The following is a 20,605-nucleotide window of genomic DNA, read 5'->3' as shown; positions in this document are numbered from 1 at the left end:
TCTATGAAAAAAATCCTATTTTCTCTTCCATCCTCTTTCTAAACACAGAGCCAGGGTGGCTTTGGCCTTGTGCCTGCCCTGGTTGTACTCATTGGCAAGGCCCAAAGTTAAAGCTGGCTCCTGTGTAAGCATCTCTCTTTTCAGAGGAGCAGGGACTCGTCTCTAGGGCAAACCCAGCCCTTTGCAGTAATATTCCTAATCTCTAGCGTACCGTTCCCCCCCCCCGAGGTCTCTCCACTTGTTACTAGTGCTGACATTTGCAGGGTTCATGTGGCAGGTCCTAGATAAAAGCCGCAGTGACAATTGTGTGTAACAGGGCACTTTCACCAGATGAGGGACCACATCATCCGTTTCTTTCTTCCGGACTTGGTCGCTTTGTGCTTTCAGGAGAAGCTGCAACGCTTAGTCACAGTCGTTGCATCTCATCCGGCATCCCGCTGGACAGGACGCTTGAGCAAAGCCCATATCACTCCGAAGCAAACACACCAGTCATCCGGGTCAGATCAAAGCAGGCTGATGCGAGTCTAAGGGCAGGGCCTGCTAAGGTTAAGCTTTGGACAGACCTGATGTGAGGGCTGGGATCCACCTGGTTTTCCAAGGTGGTTCTTGCAGCTTTTTTTCTTCCCGGGTCGTAGGAAGGCAGTGGGAATTCAGTGTGGTAGAAAAACTATGAAAGGTGCTTCCTAACATGTCAACAAACATCCTATAGCATCCAGGCCAGACTTATTTTCATGCTGGATCCCATGTCCTGCCATCAAGGCTTGAATCTCTCTCTTAGGGCATGTTCGAATTTCCTCTCATCTGGGAGAAGGGAATTGGCCACAAGTCTTGTAGGCTCTTGCATAATTCAGGATTTGGGGAAGGAATTGTCATCCCAGGTTGGGAGGAAAAGGGTTCTCCTCTATGTCCGCCTCTACCCTCCGTGAAGAGCCTACACATTTGGGTCTGGTGCCGTCCTGTAAAACATCATTGCCTGGTTCCTGATGAAGTCCTCAAGGCTCTCTCTCCTCCCGCAGGTGCTGTGTGCATACCTTCGTGTATCATACCTCCCAGCGACCCCGTCATACTGCCCGAAAACGTAACTGCTGAGACTATGGATCACCGTCTGCAGCCCACCAGAGTCCAGGTAAACGGGGAGGTGGATTCCTCTAGTAGGGGGTTTGTTGGCAGCATAGGGGGAAGCCCCCTTCCTCTCTATCTGGTGCTTTTTAACCAAAATTCTCTTTGCCTTGGGCGAAGAAGGGTAAGACTTGGAAAGACAAGCAGCATAACTGAGCTCGGGGCTGGCTGGTCCTCTCCAAGGAGCTGCCCAGGCTGCATGCTCTGGAGGTACCTGCTGCTCCCCATAACCAGGTTCCAGTGCTGAGGTCCTCCTCCCTCCCACCACTTCTTCCTCCACTTCCCTCCCCTGCAGATGCTACTGCACAGCCTCCTGCTCTCCCGTACCAAAGTTCAGCATAAGTTATCAGCTCCCAAGCCAGTTTTCAAGGACTTGCAGGATACCACAACGAATAAAGTTAAATGCAGGAATCCCGCTGATTTTTCGGGACATGCCGCATGCCTAAACCCGTTAAGCTGCTGTTATTGTCAGCCAGTGTGCTGGGAGAGCAAAAGCTGGCACGGTGTGAGCCTGGGTCCCCGATTACCTGGCAGCAGAGATGCAACCCCAGGCAGGCATCTCCCTGCCAAGGAGGAGGCAGGGCACTGTCAGCTGAAAGGTGTCTCTGGCTGCCAGGACCCGCTGTTCGGCCGGTTGCCTCTGCTGCTGGAACGGGGGAGCCTTTCCCTCCCCATCTCTTACTCATTTTGTAGGCAAAACAGCTCAAATAGCTCAAATAGTTTTGGATCCTCACGGCACAACTTTTCCCAAAAAGCAGCTCCGCTGGGGTAATATTTCTTAAAATAAAAACGAGATGCATAAGGAAGGAGGTGGAACAAAGAAAAGCAAACAATCTTCCCAGGAGCCAGTGCTCCCATCCAAATGCTTTCCCCTCCTCCTGGGAACCCGCAGGAGGCCCAGCATCGTGCCTGTGGATACTACTGTACGTCGCCTTGAATCAGACCCACGACGGATTGCTGCCGGGGGGGTGAGGACGCCCGGGGCGTGTGGGGTGGTTAAGCACGAGCCTTGGAAGGAGTCCTCGCCTTTGAGGGATCGGATGGCTTGGCCCGTCGAGGCGGTGGCGTTCGGCTTCCCTTTTGCCACTGCTGTGGGCTTTCATGCAAGGGAGGCATTTTGCAGAGAGGAGGAGGGAGGGGAGGCATTATTTTAAGAAGTGGTGCTCCTCCTTGCCAGGAGCTCTCTGCCCCGGCTCCTGCCTCTGCTCCCCTCTTTGCTCCTCCAAGCCTCCAAGAGTTTGCCATTCCCGGGAGCTGCTGTGCTCCCGAGGGAATGAGATGGGGTGAACCACGCAGGGAGCTGCAGAGGCCACTCGGGGAGGGCACGGTCCTCTTTTGCTTTCAGCTCTGATTCATTGCATCCCGCAGCCGAGCAGGTTTGTCCCTCTGCCCTTATTTCCCATCCTGGAATATGAATATACTAATATGAGTATGCTAAAACGCTATTCCAGTTGCACAACAACCCCATATGAAACACCCCAGTAGGGTTAGGATGCAAATATCCTCCGGGCTGAGCAGGAATCAGCTAGCTCAGCCAGCATCGCCAGCCTCTGCCCCATCCGACAGCGGCTCGCTCCAGATCTGCCTTCCCTGCACTGGCTGAGGATGGCCAGGACGTCACCCTGCCCCAGCCCCATCACGGTCTCAGCCGAACATGCGACAGAAGGACCTGCAGCAGGTCTGCCCCATCCCCTGCTCCTGGGAATGCTGGAGCTGCTGCACGCTTCAAATGGGAGGCTAGGAGAAAACATGCGTGCCCCTCTGTGCGACTCCCACGCTGTGAAGGGCATCCTAGGACACTTTCACAGGCCAGCCGTCGTTTTATGGGGCCTCAGATTTCAAAGTCTGCCTGAGCTTTACAAGGAGGAAATTGCCTGTGCGGTGGGGCTTTTCTTCCCCCTGTATAATCATGAGTGCTCCCCACAAACCCCCGCTGAATGAGAGGGACAATGCGTTCCAGCACAATGAAACCCAGCCCTTCACATCTCGCTCTTGTGTCCAGTTGGCTGCAACAGCTGCCTCGTGCCTCGTAAATACCAGCGATAACCTCAGCCCCGCGAGTGAATGTGAGTCTGGTTTATCTGCTTCAGGCGAGGTCTGGGGAGGTGAGTCCTCCCGGGACCCGGTTCTTGGAGCCTGAGCAAGGGTCAATGAGCAAGTTGATGCAGGCACCGAGTGATGACCGGCTGAGCCCCCCATCCCGTACGAGTGAGAAGCTGGTGAATCCAGCATCGTGCAGAGAGGTGATGGCAGACTCAGCCTATCATGGCCCCGGGTGGCTTCCTCCCAGCAGCAGCTTGTGGCCGAGTCAGCCACCATGAGGTGGCACTGCCAGCCAAACCCACTTCTCTGGTGGTCCCTGCCATCTCCCTTTGTCCTCTCTGTTGTGTATCTATATACATGGACTACGTAGACGTGTGTCTGTCTGTCCTCTGCCCTGAACGATGTACCCTGGTTTGTGGGTGAACCGGGTGCAGCTGCCTTGGGTTTGATGGGCTTCAAAGGGTTTCCCACTGGGCAGAGGTGCAGGGAAGGTCCTGGGGGTCCCACTGCTGTTCTGCACCACGATGAGCAATGCAGTGTTGTGGGAGACCCTCTACCTCTAGAGAGCATCGGTGGCTGTCGCCCTCCCTCTGCCGCCTTGCCTAACAGCTCTTTTCTCCTTCCCCCCTCAGCATATTGTGTGCACGGGCAGGCTGCGGTGGTATCCAGACCCCTCCGTCATTCACTGCATCCAGTCGTGCGAGGTAAGCCCCCCTTGCCCCCAGCACGAGCCACCTGCTCCTTGCAGGAGAGCTCCTGGCAACGAAGACTTACTCCAGCACAAAGCCGGATGGCTTTGACTTCACGTTTGCTGCAAGCTGGACCAGGGCTTGCTGGCTGAGCAGAGAAACCAGAGCAAGCATCCTTGGGTATGGTCCCCCGCAGCCAGGGAGATGCTGGGGAATGAGAACTGCAGAAAAACCCATTTCCTTCCTTGCCTGCTTCTTCTTGGCCAGCCTGGGAAGAATGTTCTAGCAAAAGGATTTCACTGGCAAGGGGTATCCCCAAAAAGCCTGTGCTGACTCCAAGCCTGAATATTTCCTTAACCAGAACCGCAGTTCTAGAGTAACGCGGATCCAGAAAAGCCCTGTGTGATTCACACATCCAACCAAAACAACGAGGATTTCCAGCCTCGTACATGCAAAACAAACCGCTCCTGAAGAATCTGCAGACAAAGAATTCCTTGCAGAAATTGGTTAGCTGCTCATTTTGCTTTGAATAATGACCAGGCAGGAGAAAATCATAGGCAGCCTGGAGTCAGTTCGTAAAGGAAATTAAAAATAGGCAGTCTTTGTCAAGCAGTAGTTGTTATTATGATTGAGGATAAAAGGAAAAAGGGGGGATATTTTGGAATGTTGTATGCTGAAAACTTGGGATTTTTACCAAAAAGGAAAATGTAAATGAAGTTTGCACACCAAAAATAGCTTTGGGTTTTGCTGATTATTTTTTTTATGTGCTCATTTCAATGCAAATGATCGCTTTTGCTCACCAATTCTGCCTAGCTCAGCTCTTTGTCAACTGAAGCGTAGGAGAAAGGGCGATGTTGCAGGGGGCATGTCCCCGGGAAGGAAATGTTATGGTCAACAGAAGGTGCAGCAGTTATTTCCCAAACTCGATGGCTGTGTTGTGAGCCTCCACTGCAAAGCATGGGCTGCAAGCGTGGGGGAATGAGGTGCTGTGTGCTAGAGAAGCATTTGATGGTTGAGTACCAGACCTTAGCGATGGATCCTCTGGCATTTTGGGAGCTCCAGGTCTTTCTAAACCACATATTTTAGCTCAGCTCTGGGGCAATGTATTTGAAGTAGGATGGGCTTATGTGGAAGAGCAGTCCAGATGGTTGCGGTGATGCTATCTGTGGTTCTCCTGCTAGCAAGGGAGAACCGCTCCTTGTGCTCTCTGGGAGTTGGTGCTTCCAAAAAAGAAATAGATGGGGCATGAGGTGCTCCTTCTTCCCTTTCTGCGCAGCTCAGGTGAGAGAAAGCTTGACACAGGCGTGAGGATGCTCCCTTAGGCTCAGGTACACAAGACCAACCCCAGCCTTTCCTTCTCTATGGTTCCTGCACCTCACCTTGGGTCTGGGTCTTCAGCAAGAGGTCCTGTAGGGGATGATGAAAAATACCAGCTTATTTTCATGTGTGTGTGAGAAGGAGAGATAGTGACCAACTACCTGAAGTCTCAGCATCTCACAATAAGTTACTGTCTTCTCATTGGCCACCCAGACATGTTGCTCATGGCCAGCATGACCTCCTTCTGTTCCTGGATGCTTGTCATCCCCTTTTACTCCTAGAAAGCAATCCTAGACAGCAGTCCTAGCATACAGGAGGTTAAGCAAGCCAAAATCTTGCAGTGCCCTACCAGAAGATGGAGAGTCTATGCTCTTCATCACCCTTGTAGAGTTTTTAATGCCTTTTCTGCTTTCAATTAATCTTTCATCAGGAATGACCAAGCAGTACATATCTTCCAGCTGAGGTCTCACCAAAGCCCTGCACAAGGCTTCCTTGTGCTGGAAATGTCTCTTTTAATAGGACCCAGGACTATATCTGTTATTTCTGCAGTTATATCTGTCTGGCAGCTCAGAGACATCCTGGGTCAGCAAGTACACCCAGATCTTTCTCTACCTCCTTTGTTTCCAACTGATGAGCTCCAAGCTAACAGCAGATGTTTTACCATCAGTGCAAGAGCTTGCCCTTCAATTTTATACAAGTGAATGTCATCCTGTTTCTCTTTCTAGTCTTTCAGGTCATCTAACTATTTGTCAGATAACCTGATCCTCCTCTGTGGAACAATGCCTTCTTCCTCCTTAGAAATTCCGTCAGTGCAGGCCTATCTTTAAGGTCACAGTCACTCACTGTAATACTAATGAAGATTCATCCTCAGATAGTTTCTTTTACCCTGAAGCTCTCCTTTTTGATACAGCTCACAGCCACCTCCTCCCTGTTCTCCTCCTCCTCACTTCTCACATAGGTGTCTTTGATTATTCTTTTCATTGGGTTTTCTTCTACGATGCTGCAGGTTGTTAAGGTTGGATTGATAAGCCAAGTCTTCCTAGATAACATTTTTTCACACGTGTTTTATAGTAGTCATTGTCTTGCCATAAAGAATAACATTCAAAGTATTGCTCTGGAAGCTGCTGCTTGGCACTGGGAAGAAGGGAGGTGCTAACAGTCCTCTCCTTTGACCACAGAAAATGCCCTGAATGTTGTTTCCACCTCATCTGAGCTGGCTTCTGCCCTCATTCCTATTCCTCTCCTGCCTCTATCCTTGTGACCAGAAGCACTGCAGTTCTTGGAGGCCATTTCGCTTGGGACCCAATCTCTTGCGGGATGTGGAGACATCAGACAGTGAGAGTTGGGTAGAGATGGAACATAACCTGTAATCTGTCCTTTCTGCATGGTGCCCCCCCCCCCCAATGTCCTTTTCTTGTTCTCCCCTTCATTTACTTGCACGAGAAATGTTCTGCCCCTGCAGAACATAGTCCCTGCTGGGTCTGACATGGTTCAGCTTGACTTGCCATGTCCATGGGACATCTTAGTCCCAGGTTTCTCCTCATTTCACAGTAATCCCTCACTGGAGGCACCTCCTTTAGGAGCCCAGCCTCTGCTCTCCACTGGGCAGTGAAATGCTGTTCCAGTGGACTGAGTCATCCCTCGGAGATGCCGTTGTCTCTCCATTGACTGCCGAGCGCATGTTGAATGACGAAGCTTTCCTCATCTGGATACCTCAGTGAGGGGAACAACCCTACGTAAGAGAAATCCAGGCTACCTGGCTGCTCGTACCATCTCTCCCTGGTGGGGTCACTTCAGGCTGGGGCATAGCAGCAGTAGCCAAGCCTCAACCTCCCCCGCCTCAACTGGAGCCCTGCCTCACATTTGAAAGTTCATGTCACCACGCAGTGGTGTTAAAGCGATTCTCGCTCATCTTTATTGTACACTGGCAGCGGATCAGCCTGCCTGCTCATCCCTCTCACTCCTCTCCCCACCTCCCTTCTCTTCCCATTAATCTGGTCGTCCATCTGCCTCCCGGTCTCTCGCTGTGCCTTGCCAAGTTCCCCATCCCCGGAGCGCGGAGGCACGTAGTTCAGCGGGCGAGGGAGGGAGGGAGGGATGCAAACCCTTCCAGGAGCCCGTCAGGAATAAGAGTTAGCGCCGAGAGTGCTTCGCCTCTCGAGGGCCAGAGGAACATCTAATCCCCTGCCATCAGTAGAAAAACAGATGGCAGCACCGGTGGGGAGAGGAGGGGGCTTGGGGCTGGGTGGAGAGGGGAATGCAGGAGGAGAGAAACCCCTCTTCCCCGCTGTGGTCTGGGAGGAAGCGGTCGTGGTCCTGGTGGTGTGCTCGGCTGCTGCGAGGGAGGTGTTTGCAGCATCTGGGGCAGGTTCTCCCCAGCCATCCCGAGGTGACCAGCTCTCAGCTATCCTGCTCCTGTGCCCAAGAGCAAGTGAGGCTGTTGACTTCAGAGGAGGAGACAGCACGTACAATGATCTAGGCTGCTCCCTTGGACTATTCCTGCTGTAGTCCAAAACAGTCCGTGCATAAGTGTGGCCGACATTGGCTGCTATAGACCATCTCCTAGTCCGTGCAACTCACCAGCTCTGCACCCCTCTATCTCCCAACATTGTGCAACCCCACCTTGCTCTGCTTCATCATTACGTGCAGGTAGCAAAGGGTTAATTGCAAGGGATTTAAGGCAGCATGCTTTGGACAGACCACCAGTAGGCAGAGCTTCATACTGGTATGGTAGGAGTTGGACAAGAGCAACTACAGCTGTGGTTTGCCTTGTAGGGTGGCAATTCCTTCCTGATGTGACTTGGTGCCTTCTCTGGTTGAGGCTGGCTTTGCTGTGCTTTGCTCTGAGCAGCCCTGCCTGCACGCTGTGGGAACATGCAGAGACTTTGGCTTGAGGTCTCTGTTTCATGCCCTGGGTGAAGATGGGCCATACTAGAAAGCTGTCGTGAGCATGAGCTGCTAGGAATTTCACGGGTCTTCCCCGCATAAGGACAAGGTCTCGCTGCCCTTGCGCGTGCTGCTGGGCATGTTATCACGATCGTAAAACACTAATCCGTTCTCTGTTTTATGGTTTTCCTGAGGTATTACAATGGAAATGATGAGATAGGGATTGAAGTGTGTTTGTGGTTGCAAATTGTTCTCCAGTCTCTCGATCCAACAGGTAGTCAAGGACCCCGATGGATCCTTGGCTCTTCCTACCAGCATGCACAAAACCCTCGCTCGGCACGTCTGTGGCTTGTGTCCAGCGTTTGTCAGCCGCAATTAACCCCTTTGAAGGCATATGCAATAGGGACGGTGGGAAGTCTCATCTAAAATCAGGGTCCCGCTGTGCTTTAATGTGACAGGGGACAGGGTGCCACTCGCTCCCTGGGCAAAGCGCTGCAGCCGGGGTCCAGCTGCAGGCAGCTGCCTCTGCTCCTCACCATCGATGGGGCTGGGGCCCCTTGATTGTCCCTCCTCCCAGACCCCGGAGCTCTGATTTTGTACCATGGCAAAGCTCAGCACAGGAAAGAGGGCAGAAACACGATGCTGGTGGGATGCTCCGCTCCGGGAAAGAGATCCTCTTCTGCTCTCCTGGGGCTTAAGGCAATGAGGACTACAGGCACTCCAGCTTCTCCAAGGAGACTGTCTAGAGCAACTAGGTATCTCAGCATGGCCAGAATTTAATGTCACCCTCTTGTGATGGTCACATCGTCATTACCTCATCTCCTGTCCCCATGGGAGCGTTTCACAACACCTTTATCCAGTCTGCACTCTTCCTCTGTCTGCCGTCTGGCTTTGAAAATGTGGAGAGGATCCTACTGGATGTGACCTGCTTGTAAGCAGGCAAGAGGCAGACCGTGTGACTGCTCTTCCTTCAGGAGTCTTGCCAAAGCCTACGAGCCCATGTGATCCAGGTGACCAAGAGGACTCGATGAGTTGCCCTAAATTCTGGTACATTCAAATTTTGGATAGTACAGGACATGTTGGCCTCCACATCTCAAGAGGACGCAGCGGAACTGGAAAAAGCAATCAAAATGACTGAGGGGATGCCACAGCTGCCCTTCAAGGAGAGCCTAAAAGAGCTGGGACTCCAGTTTGGAGAGCAGAAGACTGCTGGAGGTTTGCCAAGTGGCAAGGTGCTGGATAAGATGAATGCAGAACTGGGGAGCGCTCACTGAGACTAACAAGGGGGTTGTTTCAAACGGGTGAAGGAAAGTACTTTGGACACAGTAAGCACTGAACTCTGAAACTGGCTGCCAAGTGAGGCTGCAGGGGTGAGTAGTAGGTCTAAGTTCAAAAAGGGATTAAACAAATCAGTGGACATCAGGTCCACAAACAGATACTGAAAGGACCAGGCAGGGCTATACCTTCCACCATGCCTAAGGCAGCGAGAGTCAATAGTGGGGGAGTACAAGGAGCATGGACTGCAGGTAGTGGTCACTTCTGGATCAGAGCTGGGCCCTGACCCGGGAGGGCAAAGTCCTTCATGCTGGGGAGGTGGAAGGCAAGCTCTCTACATACCTGCTGAGTACATTTTCATGCTGCTCTTGGCATGAGCAGCAGGGGCTGCTTAGCGTGGGTTATAGCCTTTCAGGGGATGAGCCCAAAGAAATGTATTCCTCTTCCAAAAATCTCAGTTGAGGCATACTTTTCCTAAACTGTGAGAAGATCTCTGTCCCCTGCACACACAGGGAGTGTGATTGTAGAAACCTCATTTTCTTAAGAGACAAAGCAAACAGAAGGAAACAAAATGATCGCACACCAGCATGGCTCAGCTCTCCTGCCTGCAGGGACAGGCTTACAGAGCCCCAAAAGACAGGAGTCTTTTGGCACAGGCAGGACCACAGCACCCAGGCACCACACCGGTGGTGGTGGAGACCCAGAGAGGTGGAATCAGCTTCAGGTCCCCCAACCCATGGCTGTGCAGGCTGGCCTGCACTTGGGATGCCCCAACCTGCGGCTACTTCTCTGCCCTCTCCAGTTCAGGCCCCATCCCTCCATCCCTGTCCGCGTCCCACTTTCCCCTCTCCCCGCGGTCACAGACGTGCAGCTGGTGACAGAGACAGAGGGAGTGGAAAGCCACTGAAAGCACCCGCTGAAATAAAAATCAATGAGTTGCTTCTGATAATAAACAAACATCCCCAAGCGTAGCCCAGCCAACTGCTCTTCCAACACGCATATTCATTCCCCTTCAGCTCCTTCATCCCTCGTACATTGTTTTTCTTTCTGTTTAAGATCTGTAACAAGAACTTGGCAGAAACCAGATACAAGTGGGTCAGGAGGCCCTTGTGGTTTTCAGGGCTTGTTTTCCATAACCCGTTCTATCCTGCAACATATTTTGCACAAACGGCTTGGCAGGAGATCTAATCCATGGCAGCAGGCGAGCTGCTGAGGGCAGGATCACAGGCTGGTGCTCATGGCATGGGAAGTCCTGGCTTCTCTGCACAGCAGCAGCCCTGGGGATGGTCATCGCTGGGGACCCATCTTCGGGATCCACCGTGCTTGCCAGGAGCACTATCGACACATGATATCTTCCTGTGCTCCCCTTTGCTTGTTTTTTCCTGTTACTGGTTTTCTTCTCCCGTTAGCACTGAGATCAGGGCGTAAAAAGGATGAAGCTAAGGACCCTACCGTGAATAGATCATGGACAGAGATGTTTTTATGGAAGCAAAGACTTGTTGTAATGTGGTGTTTATCTACACCAGCTTTCCATCCCTTTCTTTACCTTGTCCCCGTGGACTGTGCAAAGCCCTTTCCAGATCGCTGTCTGCTGAGACATGGGGTCCCTGAGGAACAGGGCACAGAGCAGGACAGGGGAGAAGAAACACATCCCCATTCAGTAGCCCAAAGTGCCACAGACTCACTTCTGCAGCAGAAGTGTGTCCAAACCAAATCCTGGCCTGGGACACAGAAGCACTTTTAGACACCATGAAGGCAAGGACCTGCTCTCCCAGTATGGCCATCTACAGCAGCATTCAGGCTGGAATCTAACCTCTGCGCTCTTCATCCCCCTTCAGACACTGATCCTGTCCAAACCCAATCCAGACTGATTCAAACAGGACCCAGATGTTTGGGACCCCCTTTGTTCTGAAGAACACCGAGAGCTGCATACCAAGACTGCTGGAGCTGGGCTGTTGCTTGCCTTGGGCATGGCAGTACAAGTGATGGCACATAGGCTGAAACCAGACAGCAGGATGCCGCCTTCCAGCCTGTCACCCCTTCCCTGAAACATTCCTTGGAGTATGTGGAGTACTTTCTCAAGCAACAAGCCTCTGTTTTCTTAGTGAGGCCTGGGGAGAAGGATGGTGAAGCTGGAGCAGATGTTCCTGAAGACCTGAGATGTGATGAAAGCCGGCTGCACGCTGAGCTGACGAGTGAGCGGCTCAGGGACACCAGCAAGCTCGGGAAACAACCGGCATTTCTCCATTTTGCTTTCTAGCCGTGTCTGAGGCGATGGGGCAGGTCCACGATGTCTCCTAGCAGGCCATCCTGCAGGGACGTGGCTCCAGGGGCCAGCTGCCATGATTCAAAAGGAGCACAGGTACAGCTCAGGGGACACAAACTAGATGTTAAAATAGTGGATGAAGCGTTGTGTTTGTAGAAATTTGTTTCTCTTTTCTTCAGGCCATTTGGTCCCAGGTGCCTCTTGCCAAATTTCTAGAGCTCTCTCCCTCTGAGCGGTGCTCGCCCTGCCTCCCTCCTTGCGATGGGCCAGGTACCGCTCGCTTGCTGCTCGGAATGGCTCAGGGCAGCGAGGCATCCCAAAAAGCTTTTTGAGCAGAAGCCAGCCCTGTTCCCTCTCTGTCCCTCTCTGTGTTTTTTAGAGCTGATTTCCTCCTTGCGTGCCGGAGAGCCTCAGGAAGGAGAGAGGGAAAGTGAATGTGCTTGGGGTGTCGGGGGGGGGGGGAAGAAAAAAAATAATAAAATAAAAGACACACTGCAACAGAGAGAGGGCCAAGAAAAATATTTAATCCAAACAATGAACATTGTCGTTTCTTCCCACAGTCTGCATTCCCAGTCAACTTCCCTGGGCAAGCAGGGGGAGCCAAGAACGGCTGGGCACTCTGCCTCACCAGCGTGAGCGTGCGTGTGTGTGTGCAAGGAGAGGGACGTGTCCCGAGGACGCTGTGCTACAGCATCGCTTTAACTACCTCCTGCCGCTTCTGCGGCTGAAGGGACTGACACCAGCCCCCGTTTTCTGTAGGGAAACAGTGGTTTGGAGGGATGCAGACAAGGATGGGAAGGGAAATTTCCAGGGACCCAAGCTGGGGTGGTGGATGCATAGGAGCTTTAAGTGAACCAAGTGCTTTTGGGTACTTCCCAGGGACCTCCTAGAGCTTTCTGAAATATCTTGGCTAGTGGCTGAGGTGGGAAGGAAGGAAGGAAGGAAAGGCATCTGGCGGGGAGAAGCTGCCCTCTGCCTACCCCTGGCCACGGGCTGCTGCAGCCACTTCGTGCTTTCCTTTCCCCACGCACCCCTGCCTGCTCCTCCCTGCCACATGCAGCGGCTTTTGCCTGGGACACGGCTTCTCTTGCATGTCTTAGACCCCTGAAGCTGCAGCGGTCTCCAGCCCTTGGGGCAGCTCAAGGTACACGTCCTCCAATTCTGTGAGTCCTGGTTTGGGCTGACATCCCTCCGCCGCCAAATGGGCAGGGGTTTCCAGCTGTGCTAGGTGAGAGCCTGGCCCTGGCTACTGCTGCTTTCTCGTTTCTGGTGCTGAGCACACACTGATGCCTTTGGGGGCTTGCTCTTGAAGACCCTACAAGGTGGTGGTTCCTGGAAGACCATGTGCACAGCGAGGGGAGACATTTCTCCAGCAGAGGTTTATCACCCAGTCTTGTCCCCGTCTCCCTGCCACACCGTCTCCCTCCTGCCTCCTCCAACTGATCTTTCCATCACTAATGACTCATCCATCGCAAGAGCAGAGTTAACAGCGGTGAAGCTGATGCACGAGGCATGGGTCTGACAGCACGACAGCTCTTCCAGGGCTGGTCCCTGCCTGTCTCCCCTACTGAAACGATGGTTCCCCTGTTCCTCTGGGGCTGCTTTGAGAGCAACAGCTGAGAAGGACAAAGATAGCTGCACTTCCTCAGCTGCGGGTTTGCACATGGTCGACTCAGCATGCAAAGGGTCCAAGGTCGATGCCCAAAGAGAAGGATGAAAGGACAGCAAAATCCATGCTGACTGAGAAGCAGCATGAAAGCAAACTATGCACCCTCCCTGGATGGGATCAGCACAGTTGCAAAGCCCAGGACCTGCATAGCCTCCGGAAGGCTGGGGGGAAACATTTTGCTTATTAAGGCTGGACTTGATCCCCTGAAACTGGGATCTGGGCTTTCTCTAGCTATAGGCAGATTGAAATCGCCAGCACTTTCCATCCCAGCAGCAGTGCAGAAGAACCTTTCAGCTCTTCAGTTACACAGTTGGCCAGGTGCACGCTGAATTTTTTTTTTTCTTTTTTCCACCTTCTTCTGAAGCATCTGGAACGGGTCATTGCCAAAAGCAAGGTACCAGGCCTTCAGGTCTGCTCGACCAGAGCAAAACCTGCATTCCTGGGAAATAATGTTCATCAAGTGCCCATGACGCAGCAGCAAAATATGTACAATACTGATGGCATCTGTGATTTATGCTTCATGCTCCGTCTTTCCCTCACCCTGTCGCACCCTTTCACGATCTTTCACCGTGAATCAACCTACCTATAAGGTGGATTTGAAGAAAAGTGTCTGGACCCTGCCCGCCTCCCCGATGGCACTGGGGGCTCTGCGCCGGGCAGGACGCCAGCTCCGAGAAGGGAGCCAGCCAGCTCGGCCCCGGCCCCAGGGGCTCTGCAGGGACGGTGAAAAAATGCCATGTGCAGATGCTGCTCCCTGCACGGCATCTCCCGGCAGCCTCGAGAGAAACGGCACCGCCCAGCCCTCTGAGATGCTTCTGCCCGGGATGCAGCAGGATCTAACCAGTCCTTTCTCCACATCCCTCCTTTGCCTGCAATATTTTTCCCTCTTTATTTTTTTTTTTAAAGTTGCTTTTTTCTCTTTTCATTCGTGCCTATTCCCAGCTTTGAGAGCGTGTGGTTTTTTTAGCCTATTTAAATTGCCAAAGCACTTGATTCGCAGTTACTATTTTTGTGCCGGCAGCGCAGGGCTCTGGCCCGGCGGTGCCAGATGCTGCACCTCCACGTGCTAACACATGCCCCGCTGAAGCTCCTGTCTGAATAAACAAGGAAGACGGATGGCGCGAGCGGGGAGATTCGCTGACACAGCCCGGCTCGCTAGCTGCCTCGGTGGCACGCTGCCTAGCCGAGCAGCTCCCTATCACTTAACACGGCACGGAGCGGTTGCAGCAATTACTTTATTCATTTTTTCCCAGTTTATCTGAGCCATTTGAACCAGCCCTTTTTCCCCCTGTGCTGGAGGATGCATATTCTGGCGAAACCCAGGTGGCCATTTCCCCAGATCACATCCATTGCCTTCGTATGGCACGGTTGGCCATTGGTGTGGGTTTTTTTCCTGCCAGCATCTTAAAACATTTTTTCTGCAAGTCACCAACATGGGCAAACCTCCCTTCTCCCACTGCTGGCATCGCTTTCTGTAGAGCCACACGGCTCAAGCACAGGCTGAACAGAGTCTGCACGGGTTTTCCTCTCTCTCATCACCTGCTCTTAGTACATTGCATGGCCCGTGTCCTCCCTTGCCATGGCTCTTGCAAGACCAAAATGAGACCGATGCAAGTAGGAGGGCACCTGTGCCCTCAAGGGTGACCCGCCAGCACCTTTACTTTGCTCTTTCTGCTTGCAAAGGTGAAACCAGCTGGAAATCCTTGACAAGGCAAAGCAACGGGATTCACTGTGTTCTCCAGGTGCTGGGCGAGGAGCAGGGACAGCAGTCCCCGAACCCTGCGCCTGGCTCTCTTGAGCCTCGAGTCCAATTAGTCATTTTTTATTTTCCCCTCATACGTTTTTCCAATGTAATTTGGAGCATGAGTTGTTAAGTTTCCCCAACAAGTGTTGCCATAGGAGCCTGTATTTGTTTAGGGTGGGGTATGGGCTCTGGCGGCTTGAGGGGAGGGGGCAATTAGCCCTAATAGGTGTAGGGAGAAACTGAGAGCCTCTCCTTCCTTGTCCTGTCCCTGCCTCTGTCCTCCCCCCACCTTGCACAGAAGATCTGGAAACCATTTCAGACCTGTGCAGCCGGGATGGGCAAACCCCCCCATAATTGCATGGAAACTACCGAAGCGTTGTTTTGCCAGTGAGTCATGACATATGGAGCAAAGCTCAAGGAAAAACTCCACCGCGTGGAAGGCTGCAAAAGCAAATCACACCCAGAAGAGCTCCTTCCCTGCCAGCGGCCCTGGCCGGTCCCCTGCCTGCATCCCTGCACCAGCCAGCCCCAGCATCCCTGCCCTGGCCCTCCGGGTGCTCAAAGCTGCTTCGTGGCTCAGAGACCTTCTCTGATCACCATCATTTAAGACCCACTCGTGCTTTTCAGTGGAAAATGAGTGTTAACCCTATTGCCTTACTGAAATTGCACCCTGGTCTCCTCTGGACGTGGTTTGCGACAGCCAAATCCCTTCTTGTTTTTGAATGAGCTACCTAACCCGGCTGTGCCTCAATTTCCCAGCTGCAGGAAGGTGCGCTGCTTCTTCTTTTCTCGCGAGATCTTCCAGGCAAATGCAATCTCTCTGTGGCTCCTTGGATTTGGCCTGGGGACTGTGGTACTGATAGCACAGACTCGGTGGTTTGCCATAATCCCTGCTGCTACTTCCTAAAGTGACATTAGCCTGCGTTGAGCCCGTTTCTGTTCCTTGTGAGTCATGATGACAAAAAGCCACATCGGTTCCTTGCTTTTGGCATGGCTTTTTCGTGTGAATTATTGGCATTATCGCCAGCCCCGCATGTTGTCTTCGGCGCAGTGGATGCAGGGCTATCGCGGTGCGGTGATATTTTTCAGCTGGCTTTCATTTGGTTTAGGGGTGCTATGGGCGAGTGTCTATCAAAGGCTGGGTCCGCGTATTTTCTGAAGCCCCCTTGTCATTTGGGGCCACCAGATCCAGTGAAAAGGGTCGGCCGCTTCCATGAGCAAGGGGGTGGCCAGGTTTCCACCAAAAGCCCTTTCTGATGACAGCAGTCCTCCTGGAGGTTGGCCATGTTGCTTGGGCCAGTAGCAACCATCACAGAGCCTGGAGCGGGAGAAGCATTTCATTACTAATCACTCGGTTAATGAATGGCCTCTCCGTTCTGTTAGCACATTCAGTTGTTGCTTGGCAGTGCTGAAGTGTATCTGTGATAAATAAACCTCGGCTGCAGATCGTTCCTGACAGTTCATTGCAAGTGCTTCACATGTAGGTTGTTGGGTTGCACCAGTCGCACAAGCATTGTTTCTCAGCCCTAGTTGGCTGCTTCTCAGCCCCAGTTGCTTGTTTCTCTTCGCTGATCAGATGACTCATGTAACTAAACAACAATAAAATGGATTTCTGAATGGCCGCTTGTGCCATTTAACATTTCTGGACAGAAAGCTATTCTGCTGCCATAGCTTTCTGTTTCCACGTTAGAGCTGAAAGTAAAGGCGGTTTGTTAATGACAGAGCATTTATCTGAGCTGCACCAAGGCAAGTTGGGCTCTGCAAATCCCCAGTTGTCCAGGAAGACCCGACAGTGCAGCAAAGGGCACCGGGCTGTGCCATGCAAAGAGGAGCCACCATTATTTTGGCAATGCAAAATCCCCCACCCTCAACCATATGATTTCCTTACAGAGGGTGAGATTTGGGCCACGGAGAAATGAGGAAGAAGATGGCCAGGACTGAAGCTAGAAGGTGGCCACGTTGCCAATATTTCTGGTCATCAGTAGGCTGGTGCCCTCTCTGCTCAATCCAAAGTTGGATTTTGCCTGCAGGGAGGTAGTGCTTAATGAAGCAGAATGCCTTCTGTTTGTTCCAGCTGGCCACCAGATAAGTAGCCTTGTAGTCCAACCTGGCAAGGTTTGGTGGAGCCATGTGCTGTGCATGCTAGAGCCTCCAGTGGAGAGTCTAGAGGAATTTGGGGACGTGCTCCTTGGGGTCAGAGCCAGAGCAAAAGCATTCTGGAAAAGGCATAGTCCTTGCAATCAGCTCTTGCCAATGCTTGGCTTGGCTTGAGTGCAAGTACTTCTGGGAGACTCCTGACCTTGCTGAACCTTTCTCGCAGTCCAAGGGAGATAAAGCACCTGCCTTCCTGAGATTGATCCTCTAGCAGGATGCTCTATCGATCCTCCTGACAGCCTCTCTGTACTTAGCTGCCCAAGCTAGATCACCAAGCTCAACTTCAGAGCCACGCTCTTTGGGAGGAGGGGTGTTAGAGAGAAGAGTCGGGTCAGCTTCTTACAGAGCCCTGCCCCAGCTGCGAACATGCAGAGAGCTGGATTACAGCGGAGACACGTGAGAGTGGTGTGAGGAGGTGGACGAGCAGATGAGGTGGTGAACTCACTCCTAGTTGGGTGGCAATGGACTCCGTGGAGAAGCACTGAGCGAGATGGGACTGGGGACTCGTGCCATTCAGGTTGGGGCCCTCTCTAGCGATGTGGATTTGCTTTCTTGCTTCCTGACACAATTCCCTGATCCTCAAGCTACAGCTGCTGCCCTCCGAGCGCCCACTACCCCATACACACCAGCCAGGATACCAGCCTTCTGGTGCCCTTTGGCTTTGGAGAGGGGGTGGTGTATGGTGGAACTGGGCCTCGGCCCTTATCAGAGGTGCCTTGCTGAGGACCTGGTATCTCTGCTTTTGGGGGCAACCTTATGCTTTTGAATAACCCTTTCAGCAATGACTCATTTCTCTGCCTAGCCCTTCCAAGCAGACGGCTGGTGCGACACCATCAACAACCGGGCGTACTGCCAGTATGACGGGGGTGACTGCTGCTCCTCCACACTGTCCTCCAGGAAGGTAAGTGAGCATCTTCTGTGGTGCTGGCCAGGATTTAGGATTAAGTGGTGACTGCTAGCCATGTTCTTTGGCTTTGCTGGCTGTGGAACCGAGCCTGCAATGCAATTCTCCCACGAACGGAGAACAAACCCATGTTTTTAAACCAAAGCCAGCTGAAGCTGATAGACATCATCCCACTGGTTAACAGCGGGGTTTGGACTCGGGCCAGCGGGATGGAAAGCTCAGCCCAGCTCCCACTGAGGTTCACGGGATTCCCTCTCATTTTGGGAAACGAGTCCCAAAGAAATGACTTCCATAGGACGTAGTGCTAGCCGTGGTGAGTCAGAAGTCACCTTGTCGTATAACGGAGCGATCTCAGGGGATTTTTGGTACAGTCCATTGGTGTCCGCTATGGGTTGTCTTTCCCTCCCAATTCTCCTGGAGAGGGAAGGAGGGAGGAATAGCGTAGAGGGAGCAACTTGGCGTTGGGGTTGCACAGACCCTTCTTTGTCTCCCGTCACAACCTCCCCTCCCACCTAACTTGCTATCCAGCACTCACAGCCCATCCTTCCTAAGCATATCCAACAGCAAAACAAATCATAGGGCATGAGATAATTTCTCACTGCAAAAATATGTGAATTTGGATCTTCTCATCTTTGTTGTGGAGCTTGAATCATTTTTCCTTTCATCACGCATACACACACAGAGAAAAGGAAAAATAAAATCCTGGGAAGATCCAGTTGAGATAGGAGAGAAAAGGCTTTACACCCAAGTGATGAGTGAAACCTCCACAGCGATATCATGACATCTCGGAGCGAGGCATGGCTCTCAGGAGGTCTGAGACATCTGGATCTCTGGCCAAAATAAAGGACGAGTTCGCAGTGGAAGGTGGGGGGATTCAGTCCCATGGCTTTCGGGAGACCCAGTCCCAGCTCGCATCCCCCACAGGTCCCAGATCTCCTGCGGCACAAGCCTCCAGCACTTCTCTGTTAAGGCACATGCAGGAATACGGGGTTTAAACACCAAAAAACCACTCCAGCCTCTCACTGGCCCAGGCTGTGAAAAATCTAACGTGCTTCCACAGTAAGAAAAACTCCTGGCTCTGAGCCTGGTAGTTATAAAACCTCTGGAGGGAACTCTTTTCTCAGCTCCCATGGCCCATGACTGGGCAACAGTCAACCAGGAGCCAGATGCTCTGCTGGTGCCCTCCCACCTTGCTCTGCTGCCACCAGCTAAGGTGACATAAGTTTGCTCGGCCACCTACAGTTGTTGTAGAGAAAGCAATGTGCAATGAGTCTCTCTACCTGCATGGGATGTCTCAAAGCAGCACCGTCTGCCCCACTGAAGGCTGTTCCTGTTCGCACAGCCTCCAGCCTGCCTGGGTTTTCTTAATCCATAATGCACAAGAACTGTATGCATCTACCGTGGCTCCTATATCAGGTAGTGTGGAGGCCAGCCTTTGCAGCTGGGAGCTTGGCTGAGTTCCTCCAGGAGGTGCAGAAGATAACGCTATCTTCATGCTTTGCTGAACCTGGAAGAGCCAGGAGTAGCTTGGAGGACAGGTCCGTGGGCTCAGACATGGACAAGGAGGGGCTTTCTAACAGGGGCCAAAGTAAAACTGAAATCTAGAGGTGCCTCAACACTGCAAGCCCTAGTCCAAATGTCTCACACCCACCAGGGGAGACTTCTCCCCAGGGTTTGACATTTGGGGCACAAGACCCTTGGTTGCCAAATCTGACAGACAAGATAACAAAAAGGAAAACACTAAGAATAAAACTCAGCCGGGGACAGCTTGTATCAGAGCCCGTTTCTCAGTGAGCGTGGAGCCTGGCCGTCTCCACAATGCCAACATCGTCAGGATGGGATGCAGCCCAAAGCGTCTGTCTGTACTGGGGTGGAGAGGGCTTGCAGGGGCATAGGGGTGCCAGGAGCCAGGGATCTCAAAGCAGAAGCTTACATCTCCCTTCGGTCCCCCCAGGTGATCCCGTTTGCTGCTGACTGTGACCAGGACGAATGCACGTGCCGCGACCCGGCGGCCGAGGAGAACCAGTAGCGGCACCACGAAGGGCCTCTCTCGGTCAGGCGAGCGCCGGAGGAGCGAAGGGGCAGCAACGGGGGCCGCTGGGGAACGGCGGGGTGCGAGGGGGCAGGAGGCGTAAGGAAGAGCCGGGCAGGGGGATGGCGACTGCGCACGGAGGGGACGGGTTGAGGCCACCGAGCAGCCAGCGGGCTGCGGCGCGGGAAGGCAGGCGCGTGGCGGTCCCCTCCCCATCGCTGCGTCCTCCCGGCCCCAGCCGGGACACGGGGGCCCGGTGCACGCTCGAGGGGCTCAGCCAGGGGTCCGGCACTGCCTCGGCCACACGCTGGGGTGGGCTCCACACCGAGAGCCCAGGCGCTGCCATGGACGTTTGTCCTGGTCCGGCGTCTGGGTGTCTGTCTTTGCTCTGGATTTTGTCACTATTCACCCCCCTCTGCTGTACAGGCTTCTTTTAGCAAGGTCGAGGTAGTTGTGATCTCTCTGCAAATATTTAAACTTAATTATATATATATATATATACATATA

General features: G+C 52.8%; 1 protein-coding gene across 1 annotated transcript in view; it reads left to right on the top strand.

Annotated features, from left to right (window-relative positions):
• PAPPA2 (pappalysin 2) overlaps nucleotides 1-20,095 on the top strand; it is a 93,118-nt gene extending 73,023 nt beyond the window's left edge. Inside the window, exons 19-22 of the mRNA XM_075156875.1 lie at nucleotides 1,017-1,126; nucleotides 3,795-3,866; nucleotides 17,965-18,063; nucleotides 20,021-20,095. Of these exons, the coding sequence (XP_075012976.1) occupies nucleotides 1,017-1,126; nucleotides 3,795-3,866; nucleotides 17,965-18,063; nucleotides 20,021-20,095 (356 nt within the window). The remainder of the gene's footprint in view (nucleotides 1-1,016; nucleotides 1,127-3,794; nucleotides 3,867-17,964; nucleotides 18,064-20,020) is intronic.
• Nucleotides 20,096-20,605: the final 510 nt, after the last annotated feature.

Source organism: Calonectris borealis, chromosome 8 (assembly GCF_964195595.1).
Source record: "Calonectris borealis chromosome 8, bCalBor7.hap1.2, whole genome shotgun sequence".
Classification (NCBI taxonomy): domain Eukaryota; kingdom Metazoa; phylum Chordata; class Aves; order Procellariiformes; family Procellariidae; genus Calonectris; species Calonectris borealis.
Note: the sequence above shows the minus strand (reverse complement) of the source record. Positions and strands in the feature narration are given on the sequence as shown.